This window comes from Rosa chinensis, chromosome 5 (assembly GCF_002994745.2).
Source record: "Rosa chinensis cultivar Old Blush chromosome 5, RchiOBHm-V2, whole genome shotgun sequence".
Classification (NCBI taxonomy): Eukaryota; Viridiplantae; Streptophyta; class Magnoliopsida; order Rosales; family Rosaceae; genus Rosa; species Rosa chinensis.
Genome location: NC_037092.1, coordinates 57,806,209 through 57,821,025, shown reverse-complemented (window position 1 = coordinate 57,821,025; position 14,817 = coordinate 57,806,209). Strand labels below are relative to the sequence as shown.

Here is a 14,817-nt window from a genome sequence, read left to right as displayed (position 1 = left end):
CTCACACAATCAGACTTTCTAGCAGACTATCTCCTAAGACTTTCGTTTAGTGGTAAATATCATCCTCACCCAAATTAACCACAAGTAATACTAGCTCAGCTCAAAATCCATGAGCCACATTCTTGAAATCTCAATCAACTGAATCTAAGTGCAACAGCTGCACAGAGTAACAAAAGGATGCCCTTCACCCCAGGATGCTTCTTGGTTCCCAAATCAAGTTCATCCCAATCCTCTGCATTTCCCAGATAACCATCTAGACAATTTGCTTCATCGGTCTCTTAAGTTTTGCTTCCATCGCTGCTGTTGCTGTGGCCAACCGAACTGAAATACCACCACTCAGCCTTCCTGTGTTAACCATTGGCAAACAACGAGTGTGGCTTTTCTGCTTCTTCCAAACCAGAAAACGTAGGTTTAACCTTCATCACCATGATACTCCCATCAGCAGGTGTCCCACAGTACATATTGGCCTTCCCCCAAATAAATCTATACCTGCAATTTAGTTGGAAGAAACTACCCATAACAAGAAATGAAGAAAAACAATAGATTAAGAAATAAAAAAAGGCATAAGTAATAGTACAGCAAAGAGAGAGAGAGCAAACAGTAAAATCATTATGTCATTGAATCTAGTTACAAAAGAAATCACAAAAAACCACCTAAATTCTGTGAATAAGATTAGTATACAATTATCTCACTCAGCAAATTCAAATTGAAACTACTCTAAATACTGTTATAGTATACATATGTATATCTTAATGTGGAAACTGAGCTGATATATGAATGCTAAAGCTTCTATATTTGGAAGAATAACAGTGCAGTGAAGTTAATAGTCAAGGCTAGGAGGAAAATATACTTATGGTGACTGTGCTTTACTGCTTGCTCAGCAATCTATTCATGGCAAGTGCCAATATATGAATAAGTTCATTGACTGCTCCAATGACATCTTGTCCTGCATCATCATGCTTCAGCTTCCAGCTTCTAGAATTTATCAGCAGCTGTAGGAGGAAAATAAATATCAATAAGTCATAAGGCAGTCTAATCTTTCTTTGAAGTAATAAGTGCAATTCCACCACCATAGACCATTGCAACCCGAAATGCAATTGATTATAAAGTCATAAGTCAGTTTAATGTTTCTTTGAAATAACAAGTCCAATTCCACCACCATAGACCATTGGAAGACCCAAAATGCAACTGACTAATTTCCAAAGACAAATAGCAAACATTTATCATCAGAAGTACAAACTGAAGACTATACATGTTTCTGATCTAGAGGGATACAAAAAAAAAAAAAAAAAAAAGATTATTAACTAAAATAACTGCCCAATATCCAAAGAATGAAGGGCGTACATTTACTTTTCCCTTCAGAATCACCCCCAGATGAAGAAGTGTGAGGGATAGCTGCTGCATCAAGTATGTCTTCAAGAAGGCATTGCAGGGAAGGCAGATGCCGTGTGCTTCTTGCAGCTGCTGCAACTACAGCAGCAGATAGAACCAGATAGTTGTCGCGCTCACCATATCTTCATCATCGCTAACAGTAAACCCAGCCATAGCAGCTGTGGTGAGAGAAAGATCCTCCGCTCTACTCACCTCACAGTATTTCCCACAGCAAGCTCTGCAATCATGTTTACAAAACATTACAAGGAAAATAGATAAGTAAGCGTCTGTCCATCGGGAAAACAAAATTTACAGTACTTCTGATACGATACTCTGAATTAGAAAATCCCGGCATGAAGTATAATAGCGACATAAGTAGTCTTTCTACCTTGAAAGTATATATAACAATTCAGTACACTTACATGCTTGAATTAAAAATATCCAAAGAGAACACAAATTTAAAACTGGTCAGAGAATGCTCTATAGAGAAAGTTATGCTCAAATATCTCAACAAAACTAGGTGGTTATATCTCAATTTTTTTTCACATTTGTGGGGAGTATAATTTAGTTGGAAAGCCAAATTCCTAGCTTCCTGAACCCAAAGATATGATGCCGTCAACTTGTTTGGACTCCTATAGGCAATACCCCGTCTACAAGTTATGAACAAAAAATAATTTTTTCAATTTACTACAATTTCCAGTGGGTGAATTAATAATTTGGGAGGGTGCAACGCCACTCATATACATTTCTCAGATGGAACCATTCAACCTGTAATTGTAGATATAACTAACCAAAAATTCCAGATATAACTTCACCCATTAGTAAAAACAGGCTTGATAAAAGTAAATGGTAAAATACATCTGTGTAAGAGATACTTGAGAAGAAACATAAGTTTTACTAAAACAAATGATGTGATTAACAATTTCTTTCTCAAGAGAGCCTGATCAATATTTGTTATCAAGGCCTACAAGAGACGTGGCATTGTCAGTTAGACATGTTAAATTCTACATGCTCATAAATTAGCTTAGATGTCTTTCCAAACAATAACAAAGACAAACCGCAATAGATAAACAAATAATAACACATACCGCAATAGAGACTTCAATGAACGGCAATTAAATTCCTTGGACTGAGAATTAATAAATCTGAGTTAATCAAATCGCATCGTTTGCTTGTTTGGACTAAAACCTTTCACGTACATAGCTTTTAGCCATCTGTTTGCCTCGTCTGTCCTCCCATGCTTAAGAAAACCTTGTACTAAGATTTCATAAGTCCATCGATTGGGCTCATACCCTTTCTGTGACATCCTATAGAACAATGCACAAGCATGGTCCATGTTGCTATTACTGAAACATCTAAGTAATAAATTGTATGTGTACAAGTCTAGCGGAAAGCAGCTAGCAATTACTTCTTCCAAGTTCTCAATCTGTTGGCTCACCCAAATACGACCAGAAAATGCACCAATAAGCAGACCAAGGATTGAATTATCAGAGATCTCGATTTGCACCTCTCTTAGACGAACCCAAGCCTGGTATAGCTCTTGACTTTTCAAAGAATGCAACAGAAGTATGTTGCCAATAAAGGATGTAATGTGGCGGCCGACTTTCTCTAAGTCCTTAATGAGGATTACTGCTATATCGTATTCTTTATTCCAGCAGAGCAATTGTATAAGAAACTCATAGCAGTCATCGCTCGGAACCACTCCGTCCTCTCTCATTTCCCTAAGTAAGTTAAGTGCAATAACTGCTTTTTTGGCCTTGCACATACCAGTAATCATGGCACTGTAAAGTCTTCTCCTGATCTTTCTTCTGTGACGCAGATCATTGAAGTAGTTCAAAGCATCCGAATATCGTTCACTCTTCAAATAACTCTGCAACATAAGAACATCAGAACTCAAATTAGGTTCAATCCCACTACGCTGCATCATCTCTAATACTTTACTAGCCAAATCAGGCCTTTTGGCATGCCCAGCTCCATAGATGAAGAAGTTGTATATACGACAAGTAGGTTCCCGGCAAGACAACTGCATCTCCAATAAGGTGAAAAATTGCTGGTCTGTATTTACCGGATTTCCCGTATCACATAAAGAGCAAATTACATGTCGGAACAGCTTATGAGTTGGTGAGTGACCATGTACTTGCATTTCAATCAGAAGTCTAGCGGCAATATCACCCTTATTTAACTTGCAAAAACCTTCAATCAAGTTGATGTATGTACTCTCTCTACGAACTTCACTTATTCTGTTAAGTTCCTCATGTATCAAATAACCGTCTTCTACCCTCCTAGTTTTGCAAAGAGTTGTAATGAACTTGTCATAGGTGGAACCACTCGGCATAAGATTCCGCTCTAAAGCAAAAACAACCAACTCCTTCATCTTATCAAGCTTTCCGTCTCTGCACAAAGCATCTGCCAATATGGAAAATGTTTTCCTACCTGGAAAGTAACCTTGGTCAAGAGAGGATTTCAACACTCCATATGCTTCGTCAACGCTGCCATCCCCGCAGAAAGTATTGATCAAGTAGTTGTAAGCCATGCTATTGGGGGTGAGCCCAAACTCAGACCTTGAATTATACAACTCAATCGCGATATCCAGCATTCCCACTTTACAAAAGAAGCACAATGCAGCATTCATAGTGACCGTATCGGGTGATATCTCACGCTCCTTCATCTCCAACATGAGATCACAAACCTCCTCGAGTCTAACCTCCCTCAAAAGTTTACCAATCAAAATGTTGTACCTAAAGACATCGGGAACATACCCTTCCAATGACTTCTTGCTCTGTAAAAACTCCAATGCTTGATCTAACCTCCCAGCCTGCGCAAGGTCTCCAATCCACACAGCATAAGCACTCTCCATAGAAACCGCCCCCAAGTCCCGAAACTCATCCATCAACTTAGTAGCACGCTCGAACATCTTATGCTGACACAATGCACGAACAAGAACCCCCACCGCAGAGCCATTGGCCTTGCCCTCAGTCACTAATCTTCTCAAATACCCCTCCGCCTCATCCAGCAAGTTCTGCTTGCAGAACCGCTTGAGCATGACGGAATGCGTGATTTCATTCTCGAAACCCCTCATGGAAATCTGATTAGCCACGACCTCAACGGCGTCGAAACACTTCTCCTCCACCAGAGCATTCAAAAGCACATGGTAGCCAAAAGCATCCAAGTCGAGTCCCTTAAAGCGCATTCTGCCGAACAGCTGCAACGCAACTTCAGGCTTGCCGGAGACGGCGTAGCCCATGACCAATGTATCATGAAACCGAACGCCGTGGTCGAACTTGTGCCTGCGGAAGTCGGCGAGGAAGTCGAGCATGAGGGACATGAGCTTGGCGCGTGAGAGGATCTTGAAAATGGCGTTGAAGGTGGCGCGCGTGTGGTAGAAGCTGTTCTGGCGGCCGACCCAGTCGAAGAACTTGAGGCAGGAGAGGACGTCGTGCTCGTGGTCGTGGCCGTAGCGGAGGACCTCGAGCACCAAAGCCTCGGAGAGGTGGAGGTCGAGATGCGAGAGGGCGAGGTCGGCGGAGGATTGCTGCTGGTGGTGGTTGAAGTGGTCGCTGTCGGAGGTGGCTTTGAGGATTTGGAAGATTTGGTGGAGGAGGTGGTGGTTGCCGGACTTGAACCATTGCTTGAAGGAGAGGACGATGTCCTTGGCCGGGATCAGGCACGTTGTAGTGGTGGTTGTTGCGGCGGTGGTGAATGGAATTGAAGTTGAATCAATGCCGGTGAGGATGCCAAGTGACTTGGTCCTATGAGAAGAAGATTTGGCTAGATTTTTCAGTGAAAAAAGCATATCTCTTATCTGAATTCTTAGAGAGGGGTTGAGGGGTTACTAGGGTTTATAGGGGTTTTGGGGATTTAGGGGCGGCCTTGGCTGGGCGAGGCGGAGGTGAGAGAGAGACAGAGAGAGAGAGACCAATGTGATGTGGAGGGCAAATTTCAGGTGTTAACTTTTCCCACATTTGCAGCACTGATTTTTGACGTAGGATTTGGAAATTATGCTATAAAAATAAAAATCTACTTCATATATTCAATGCTATAATATATAACACGAATACTATGATAGAAAATGAATTTTCATATTTGGGTCGACATAGCATGTCACAGAAAATGTGAAGAATCATCGAAAGAAAGTATAGAGTGAGCTCTTGAGCCCTGATTTAGTGGACATCATTAATCGAATGAACAATTGGTGCGTGTGGATACAAATATATAATTAGGTCGGCAAGAAACACAAAGGAACATTAATTTGTTACATAATTGCACACTAGAAGGGCGCTAACATGCTCTTAGATATCTAGTTAGTAATTTTCACAATGCTACAAGAAAAACAACCCATTCAGCAACAAACTTATGCTACTACTCTGTTGTTAAACAATGCATTAATGATGGCCCTTAAGGTTAGCTTAAGTGGTAAGGGAGGATTGTGAATTAGATTACGATTTATTAGGTCAAGAGTTCGATTCTCCTCTCAAGTAACAACGTAATTATAAAAATGCTTGAATGAATCTCCTTCAACCGAACCATGTTCAGCCTATATATGTTGGTAACTGGATCAATAACTTTTGGTTGCAAGTATAGTTTTTTATATTTTGAGACAAGTTTTGGCGACAACAAATTAGCTCTCAGCTCTGAATGAATTGTCTTTGAATTTTTTAGTAGCTTTTGGTGTTAGAATTGGTAATATTCTTGCTCTAACTTTTCGGTTCAATCAGTAGTTATTTCAAGAAAAACCATAATTTTTTAGAGAATTGGGGGTGGATGGACTTCGACAAGAGCCTCTTCCGAATTACCATGAGCCATACTCATATACCAAAAAAACAAAAAACAAAAACTTTTGGGGAAATGATCATTTACCCAATTTTAGCTTAAAAATTGTCCACTTACCCAAACACTCTAAGAGATTATTTCCCTAATACCCAATTAAGTTTTTGTTTTTGTTTTTTTTGGGACAATTTTGCCCTCTCCTTCTTTGTCACTTAGAGAGAGAAGTGATCGGAGACCTAGCCGGACTCCCGTGACCAGTGGCCGGCCACAGACTCCGGTGACCGGAATCCCGAATCCGGATACCGGACCGGTGATCGGATTCCGGCGTCTGATTTTATTACCCCCCAATAATACCCAATAATCATATTATTGCCCCCCAATAAATATATTATTGCTCCCCAATAAACTTGTTATTGGGGATCAATAATTAGTGAAAAATGAAGATGTTTTGAATTTTGAAACCTTTCGGAGGTTTATCCAAATAAATAATTTTATTATTGCCCCAATAAACATTTTATTGCCCCAAAGTATATTAAAAAAAAAAATGCTCTAGGCACCCATCAGAGTGTGAGGCCGGCTGGTTTTTTCGTCAGTGCTTTTCCGACTGCGGTTTGGAGGTCGTGACTAGATTGGGAGGCGGAAGATGCGATCGGGTTGGGTTGGAGAACTAGTCAGTGATTGGCTTATCTCAAGCCGGGAGACTGGAGTCGGGTTGTGTTCGTCTTTCTCGGTTGGAAGGAGTGGTAGGCGCGTGGTTGTGTAAGGGGAGCAGAGTCGAATCGGGCTGGGATCGAAATCGGATCCCCATTGGGGCTGAGTTGTGGCAATGGGCGTTGGATCGGTGGTTTGGGTGACGGCGGCGCTCGGAGGTTCAATTCGGATACGGATTCAGTGCTCCGATCTTAGGGCTGGCTTGGGGTGGGACCCATGACGGTTGAGATCGTCTCTGATGGCGGTGGAGACTTGATGGATGTGTTGGCCTAAAGTTGGTGGTGGGACGCCGGAGTTGCCATGGCAGAGAGAGAGAGAGATGAGTGTAATTTATAAATTAAAATGAGGACAATACTGTCAAACACCGTTATATTAGGTAAATGAGGTTAAAAAACTGTTGGTAGAGTAAGTGGGCAATTTTTAAGCTAAAATTGGGCAAGTGGTCACGGCCCCAAAACTTTTATCACAAAAGAAATTTATAGTCAAATACATAAATCTCTTGAATCGAGTGCTATTTTCCATTTTCCAACCATTCTCATATCCTCGAATTAAAAAACAAAAAACAAAAAAACCGAAAAAGCCATAAACAAGAACCGCAGAGCTACGGGCTCACTGAAAAATTACTCTATGTAATTGGCTTTACTTCTCTGTGTTGATGTCAAGTATAGATGTTAGTATGGGCTTGCGCATGTAAGCATTGCCTAGTACAAAACCTCCAAACTTCAATATCATCTGTTTGCGATCTCAGGTAACTTTAATTTGTATTCAAACTTGCTAGCAGACCATCTCTAGTGGTAATTAACATCCTCAACCAAAATAACCACAAGTAATGCTAGCTCAGCTCAAACTCCTTGAGCCACATTCTTGAAATCTACAAAATTCAATCAACTCAATCTTAGATTATGTGCAACAGTTGCATAGAGTAACAAAAGGGCTTTTCATAGAGTTACTGTCGTTGATCATAGAGTAACAATAGGGCTTTTCATCAAGTTACATGAGTTACTGTTGTTGATCATTCATAGAGAAGCATTTGCAATAGCCTTGATTTGTTTCTTGCTCTTCACCCCGAAGTGCTTCTTGGTTCCCAAGTCAAGTTCGTCCCAATCGTCTGCATTTCCCAAATAACCATATAGACAATTCGCCTCATCAGCCTCTAAGTCTTGCTTTCCATTGCTGCTGTTGCTGAGGCCAACAGAATTGATGTACCGCCACTCAGCCTTCCCATGTTTGTTATCAGCAAACAGCTTGTGAAGCCTTTCTGCTTCTTGCAAACCAGAAAATGTAGGCTGAAACTTCACCACCATGACACTCCCATCGGCAGGTTTCCCACAGTACATGGTCTTCTTCCCAACAAATCCTATACCTGCAATTTAGTTGCAAGAGACTACCCATAACAAGAAAAGAACAAATACAGATCAAGCAAATAGAAAAAACATGTCATACAAAACAAACAAAGTATTTGGCCGACCAGAAAGTTCAATCACCAAAAGTGTGTTAAAGGGGGCATCAACTTGGTTTTTAAATGTAAAAATGCAACTGTGCTGCATAGACAGTCTGAGTAGAGAGTCTACAGTCAATCATCAAGATTCATTCATATTGAAATAATAGATGAGGATCAATACTTTAAAATTTGGAAAATCATTCCCCTTCCCTGAAGGTTGTACTGATAAAAACAATATTAGCAAATCATTTTGATGCTGTGAACAAATCAAGAGTGGAAGAAACGATAATTTAAAAGAGAACAAAAAAAAGAAAGGAAAAAAAAAAAAGGTGGAAATCATGTCACACCTAGCTCCTATAGGATCCTGAAAAATCATTGAAATATGTGGAAAAAACCCCCAGTGACTTGATGACACTTACTTGTAAGAATAGCCTCTAGAACTTCAACATTTACCGTCAGCCTTTCATCTTCAGGATTTTTATCTGCGACAGAACTATTGTGTATGACAACAACAGGAGGCCAGATAACTAGGTCCTCCTTCAGAGCCAAGGATTCTGCATCTGGCAAATTCTGCTGAACCCACCTAGTGTTTGAAACTGCTGTACTGTCCCATCCCAAGAGCACACAAAGTGCTTTATGAAAGCCCAGGTGTTCTGCTTTGAAACCAACCTTTGGCGACAAGAAGGCATGCCTTGCTAAGGTTGCCGTTTCTACAAACTCTTTGGAATTGCTGATACAACAGAAAAAAGATCGAGTTATCATCAAAGCAATCCATTGAAGCCTACCAACTAGGTAGGACAACTATGTCATTTCAACATTATGTTGCAGGACATGAGGTAAATGGGAATAACTGACCATCTTCATTACTCAAAAATGAAAAATATATCCCTAGTGTGGGACTCATGTAGTATAAAGTTCAGCTTCCATTAAAGCCTACATGAATTGCGTAGGACGATGGAGCTGTGATTATAGCTTAGCTGTGAAATTCTGTTGAAGCCTAACCATATCACTTCAGTATTATGTGGCAGGACTGGGTAAATGGGGAATAGAAGACAACATCATGGTTCACAAATTAGAAACATATCCCTAGCATGAAGTTCAGCTATTATCAATATCGCATTCTTAAACAAGTAGCTTTCTAAGCTGACATAAAACCTGGACAAATGAAGACTTACTAGGTTACAAGATCTGAAAGTGCCAGAAGCCATAGATTTAAGAATGCTGAGATTTCCATGCCCCGCAGATAAAACATCAAGCGAAAAAAAGAGAGAGAGAGAGAGAGAGATTGCCAATGGATTTCTTCCATAAAGGTATTTCGGACTTCAGAATACTGAAAGGGGATGGTAAACCTACAGTTATCATATCTCAATAGTCCATAGTCAATATCTACTACCAAAAACATTCAAGGTCCAAGGAGCTTCAACTTCATGACACTTGGAATGAAAAAAAATCAATAGACGCAGCAATGGAGGGAAGGGGAGAGGAAATTCTAACAGACTGGTAAGTAAAGCATCTATCAAAAGAGTCATCAAACAAAGGAAAGCTTTTCTCATAAGCATCATGATGCATGAATATGAGTTCTCTATGCTCTAACATCAAATTATACAGCAAAACTTTTGGCATTAACCATTCAACAGCATATTTTCCCTCACTTCCGATCCACATAGAGGGAACTCAATACCAATTCTGGGAGCCAAAGAAAATGCCTTAATTCAGTCCTAACTGCTCATAGATGCATTTTCAACAATTTGGTTACTACAAGAGGTGATAGGCTGCTAAAATTTAAAAATCTCGCTTTCTGACGGGAAGAGTTAATCTCCGTTTCTCTACTTTTTACAATGTTCACTTTCCATCAACCTTTTACATCATCTTTTCATCTTGTAGGCTGTTAATGGGAGTTTATACTTGGTCAGGTTGAGCGAGCATTATGAAACTAGATTGATACAATTAAAATATAAAAGTTCCTCCAAGCCAATCATAAGGAATCAATAAGAGAGCCTGTGGATTCTAGATTTCCAGAAGCTAGTATAGACTAATTAATTTTATCATTCCCAAGGCAGAGAGTTCAAAACCTCTAACCTCCTTGCACCCAAAAATTAAGAGTAACAAGTCAAAACCCCCAAGACAGACCAATATTCTCAGAAAGTCCCTCCAAGAAAACCCAGACTCCAAATCAAAGTGTGGCTATTTGTCTTGTTCAGGAAAATAACTATAATTTAAAACCAAAACCTAAATGCACTTCTATCAGAGTATCAAGTCAAAACCTCCGAAACAGATCAATATTCGGACGATCCCAGACTCAAATCAAGGTGTAGCTATTTATCTTTTCCAGGAAGATAACTATAACTTAAAGTCTTAAAACCAAACCTAGTTGCACTTCTATCAGATATTAAATTGCTGTAAGTTAAGAGTTAAGATTTAAACTTAAGTACATATAACGACTTAGATGACAGACCTGGCACACACGCAACACTTTCCTCCTTTTCCTTCCATGATTTTCCTTCTTTGAGGTGGGTTCTCTTTCAAAATGTTAATGAACTTAATGAAGGCATCATCTACCAGCTGCTTAAACTCCTTAGAGTCTTCAGGCGGTTCTTTCTTTGCAGCTCTCACATCAACTTTGGAAAGACTACCCCCTTGAGGACGAATGCTTCCATTAAAATCACCTTCCTTAACATTTGGAATACCATTCCCTTGAGGATAAATGCTTCCAGTAGCATCTGTCTTAACTATTGAATGACCACCCCCTTGAGGATGAATGCTTCCAATAAAACCATCCGTCTTGACTTGTGGAAGAGCACTCCCCTGAGGATGAATGCTCCCAGCGGCAGCATCAGTCTTAGCTTTTGGAATTCCATCCCCTTCAGGATGAATACTTCCACTGAAGTCATCTGTTTTTCTTATTCGAGATTTGTATTGTTCTCGAGGCTTGAAACCTAAAATGTTGATATTAGGATCATTTGCAGAAGGCCCCAAACGCATCTTCACACTGCCAGGTGATTTCATAGGTGGTCTCGAACGCGTTTTTATGTTTCCAGTTGATAATTTGGGAGGTCCCAAACGCTCCTTTACATGTATCCTAGCAGATTTGGATTGTTCGCCATAATGCTCTTGCGTAGATGCTGGCAGTTCAGAATTTGGTAACAAACTGTCAGAATTCAGGTTGTTGATATGCTCAGCATTCCATTGGTCCTCTCCATAGTTCATACGCCACTGTTGCTCTCCTGAGGTTGTGACGCCTTGATCATTGTTCCATTGCTCCCCTCCATTGTCCATACACCATTGTTGCTCTCCATAGGTTGTCAAACCTTGATCATTGTTCCATTGATCCCCTACGGAGATCACACCTCGATGGATGTTACATTGATCCTCTCCAGAGGTCACACCTTGTGCAATGTTCCTTTGATCCACCCCACAGGTCACACCTTGGTCAATGGAACCTTGTTCAGTGTTCCTTTGATCCACTGCACGGGTCACACCTTGGTCAATGTTCCATTGACCATCTCCACAGATCACATTTTGCTCCATGTTCCAATGATCCTCTCCACAGGTAGCAGCATATTGTTGAATATCTTCGTTAGCATATTGCTGCTGCATATCCTCAGTAGTAGTCAACTGCATGTCAACTTCATAGCTCGAGTTCTGTACATTACAAGAGGGGTTCAAATCAGGGAAGAACTTAGACTTTGAGTGATTGCCGGATTGTTGCTCCTTCATGGCAACTTTCCTCAATGCCCACCTTCCCAGAGGGGTCATGGATGCCAGGCTTTCGGCTGCTGCCAACCTCTGTTGGCAACCACCATAAGCCTCGAGCAAGCCTTGATCTTCATCAGGCAGAACCAGTCTCTCTAGGTTACCTTCATATGATAAAGGCTCGACCTCTCTTTCATGACCAACATCTACTCCTAATCTGAAGCCCTGGGTTCCATTGTTCCGGCACACCTCTGTTCTTGAATTAGAAGAACCCAAAACTTCATCATAGCAGGGGATTGATGGTTCACTTGTAGATTGATGGTTGGGGAAAACATTTGTTGGTTCCATATAATCATGATATTGGTCCAACTGGCAATTCTCATGAGTGCCTGCTCCAACAGAGCCATTGCTACCACCAACCCTGTACACAACAGAATCAACAACGCTTGGCGTCAAATGACTTGGAGGCCTTGAGTCTTCTCCAACAGTAGCCATCTTTTTATAGAGCAAGTCAAGAAGGAACAAGGCATCCATGTCACCATTGTCATTTCTTTTCATTCCAGGAACCTTGTAGTCCCTACCCATTTCCTCTTTCGGACTCTGCTGAGCCCACCTGGGGTGCACCAACTCATTCTTTCTTGGTGTTTGACCATGAGAATATCCACCATGGCCAATAGGCCCCTCAGCCATTGCTCTGCTTTTGTTAAACTCATCCGAACCGCGAAAACCCTCATTCAAAGCAAATGGGAGTTCACTTCTTGGTGTAAGTCCTTGAGAATATCCAGCATGGCTGCCAACAGGCCCCTCAGCCATTGCTCTGCTTCTGCCACGAAAACCCTCATTCAAAGCTTCTGATGCACCACCAGCATTGTCTACCAACTCATCGTGTCTCGCTGTTTGAACTAGAGAATATCCACCATGGCCCATTTCTCTGCTTCTAATGAACTCCCCGCGAAAACCCTCACTCAAAGCAATTGATGAACCTCCATAGTCCACCAACTCATTCTGTCTAGGCGGGTGACCTATTGGCAACCCAGCCATTGCTCTGCTTCTGTCATATTCATCTCGAACGCCGCGAAAACCCTCCATTGATGAATACCCAGTTCCAGAAGTAAAGTTGGGCTCGTCTTCCAGAGTCGCATATGGGATTGGGCGATGGTCCTCCTCGTTTTCTTGGAGACCAAGATGGGATTTCGGCAATGGCGACGTGAACCCACGATGATCAAAATGCCCATACTGCTTTCTCTGGTCCACACCCAAAACCCTTCCGCCATAACCCATTTCATAATCCAGTCTATAACTACCACTCCGGTTGCTATAATCCAAGTCGGGTCGGTTCAGACCCGGAACCTTTCTCGGGTTGGAAGCCGGATTCGGATTCTGGGCCAGCAGATTGTTCCACTGAAACTTCATCGACATTGATTCGCATTGACGCAAGCCGCCGCTCAAATGTGTCTGCGACGGTTTCAACGGTTGCCTATCCGAACCGACGTCGTCTTCAAAGTACTCTCTTTCGGTTTGGTCCGAACCCGAAACCCGACCCGAGTACGAACGTCGGTATCCTTCCGTCGTCTCACCGTCGTTAGTCGAAGACCGACCCGAAAAGTCACAATACCTCCGCTTCTTCATTCTCAGTAACCCGACGACACAATATACGCCGGAAACGACGTCGTAGAGGAGTGACCGAGTTTTCCGAAGCGAACTTGAAAACCGGCGCACAAAACAAAACCCTAGAAAAGATGTGTGTTTGATTTTGTTTGGAGGAGAGAGAGAGAGAGAGAGAGAGAGAGAGAAGGTGTGGAAGAAACGGCGGCGTTTTGGGGGGCGTGACGGCGGTGGGGTTTGTTTTCTTGGTTACTGGGATACGGAGAGGAGATTAGGAAGCACCGAGAAATTTGTGAGAGGGAATGGAACGAGTAAAAAATTTCAAGTTTATTTGGGAGTGTGTGGGGGGGGGTGATCGGGTGTGGGTGGATTTGGTGAAGCTGGTGAGGTGGCGGAAGGTGATTGGGCAAAGGGTTTGGGCTTTCGACACGTCCGTTCAGTGGTTCAATCAGTAGGGGAGGAATGGAGGATTGCGTGCCCTTATTTTCGTGGGCGGGATTGACTTTTTATATTTTGAAAAATAAGATTCAAATTCTTTTAGGCTCTTCTTGAGTTCTCAAACTCACTTGGAAGCCATCGGAAAAATCTCACTTGGAAGCTTATCAAGTTCAAAGTTTCAAACTAAGAATGCCCATCTTCAAACTAAGATTAAAGATTTTGCTCGTGTGTGAATGAAGTGCATAAAGTTTCTGTATTTATTGACATTTTTCATATAAAATATAATAAGTTGATAATGGCACGTGTCAACATTTCAATCTTCGTAGTCTTATCTAAAATATTAGATAAGATTACACAGACAATAATCGTAAGATTAAATAGTGTGTTAGTGATCTGATTCGTTTAAAGTTATCGGTGGTTACTTCACTCTTTTCAAAAAGATTGTCAGTGGTTATATAAATAATAAAAGTGTCGGTGGCTTATAATTTGACTGGCTAACAAAAAAAAATTCTGTGTCTTTTTTATCTTCACCTAAGATATTTAATGATTTTATTGGTAAGTTTTCTAAAATATTAATATTTTGGGGTTTATCTACTTTGTATCCCGTTGTCAGTCTACTTTGTAAGCTGAACCCAAACACAAATACACACTATGAAATTGTTCTGCAGAATCTTTCTGAAACCTTTTGGTGTATTTGGGGGCCAATGCCATCATTCTTAAATTTGGCATACCCCAACGGCCATGGCTACTAGATTGGCTAGAGCATTTTGAAACTGCAAACCTAAAGTGGA

The 14,817-nt window shown here is 41.3% G+C and overlaps 2 protein-coding genes across 7 annotated transcripts; both read right to left on the bottom strand.

The window, feature by feature from the left end:
• Window positions 1–52: 52 nt before the first annotated feature.
• On the bottom strand, window positions 53–5,388 carry LOC112202890 (pentatricopeptide repeat-containing protein At1g71210, mitochondrial). 4 transcript variants are annotated; one of them, XM_024343933.2, is made up of 4 exons: window positions 2,460–5,388; window positions 1,345–1,609; window positions 851–992; window positions 53–510 (listed from the first exon to the last, which is right to left on the bottom strand). In XM_024343933.2, exon 1 carries the CDS (start codon window positions 5,162–5,164, stop codon window positions 2,522–2,524), a length of 2,643 nt encoding a protein of 880 aa, XP_024199701.1. In that variant the 5' UTR covers window positions 5,165–5,388; the 3' UTR covers window positions 53–510; window positions 851–992; window positions 1,345–1,609; window positions 2,460–2,521. The 4 variants fall into 4 exon arrangements, with proteins under 4 accessions (XP_024199701.1, XP_024199700.1, XP_024199699.1 ...); XM_024343932.2 differs by having other exon boundaries at window positions 53–489; XM_024343931.2 differs by lacking the exon at window positions 53–510 and having other exon boundaries at window positions 594–992.
• Window positions 5,389–7,634: 2,246 nt separating this feature from the next.
• Window positions 7,635–13,868, bottom strand: LOC112201983. Of its 3 annotated transcripts, XM_040519664.1 has the most exons (4): window positions 12,242–13,868; window positions 10,746–12,202; window positions 8,710–9,020; window positions 7,635–8,212 (listed from the first exon to the last, which is right to left on the bottom strand). In XM_040519664.1, exons 1-4 carry the CDS (start codon window positions 13,610–13,612, stop codon window positions 7,866–7,868), a joined length of 3,486 nt encoding a protein of 1,161 aa, XP_040375598.1. In that variant the 5' UTR covers window positions 13,613–13,868; the 3' UTR covers window positions 7,635–7,865. The 3 variants fall into 3 exon arrangements, with proteins under 3 accessions (XP_040375598.1, XP_024198674.1, XP_040375599.1); XM_024342906.2 differs by having other exon boundaries at window positions 10,746–13,868; XM_040519665.1 differs by lacking the exons at window positions 7,635–8,212; window positions 8,710–9,020 and adding an exon at window positions 9,092–9,620 and having other exon boundaries at window positions 10,746–13,868.
• Between the last annotated feature and the right edge of the window lie 949 nt (window positions 13,869–14,817).

Excerpts from the sequence above, each read along its gene's own strand:
- LOC112202890 (XM_024343933.2), bottom strand. The coding sequence starts at position 5,164 with ATGCTTTTTTCACTGAAAAATCTAGCCAAATCTTCTTCTCATAGGACC.
- LOC112201983 (XM_024342906.2), bottom strand. The coding sequence starts at position 13,612 with ATGAAGAAGCGGAGGTATTGTGACTTTTCGGGTCGGTCTTCGACTAAC. Across the intron at positions 9,021-10,745 it reads AAGTGTTGCGTGTGTGCCAG|CAATTCCAAAGAGTTTGTAG; the intron begins GTCTGTCATCTA and ends CTGTTGTATCAG. Across the intron at positions 8,213-8,709 it reads TCTAGAGGCTATTCTTACAA|GTATAGGATTTGTTGGGAAG; the intron begins GTAAGTGTCATC and ends ACTAAATTGCAG.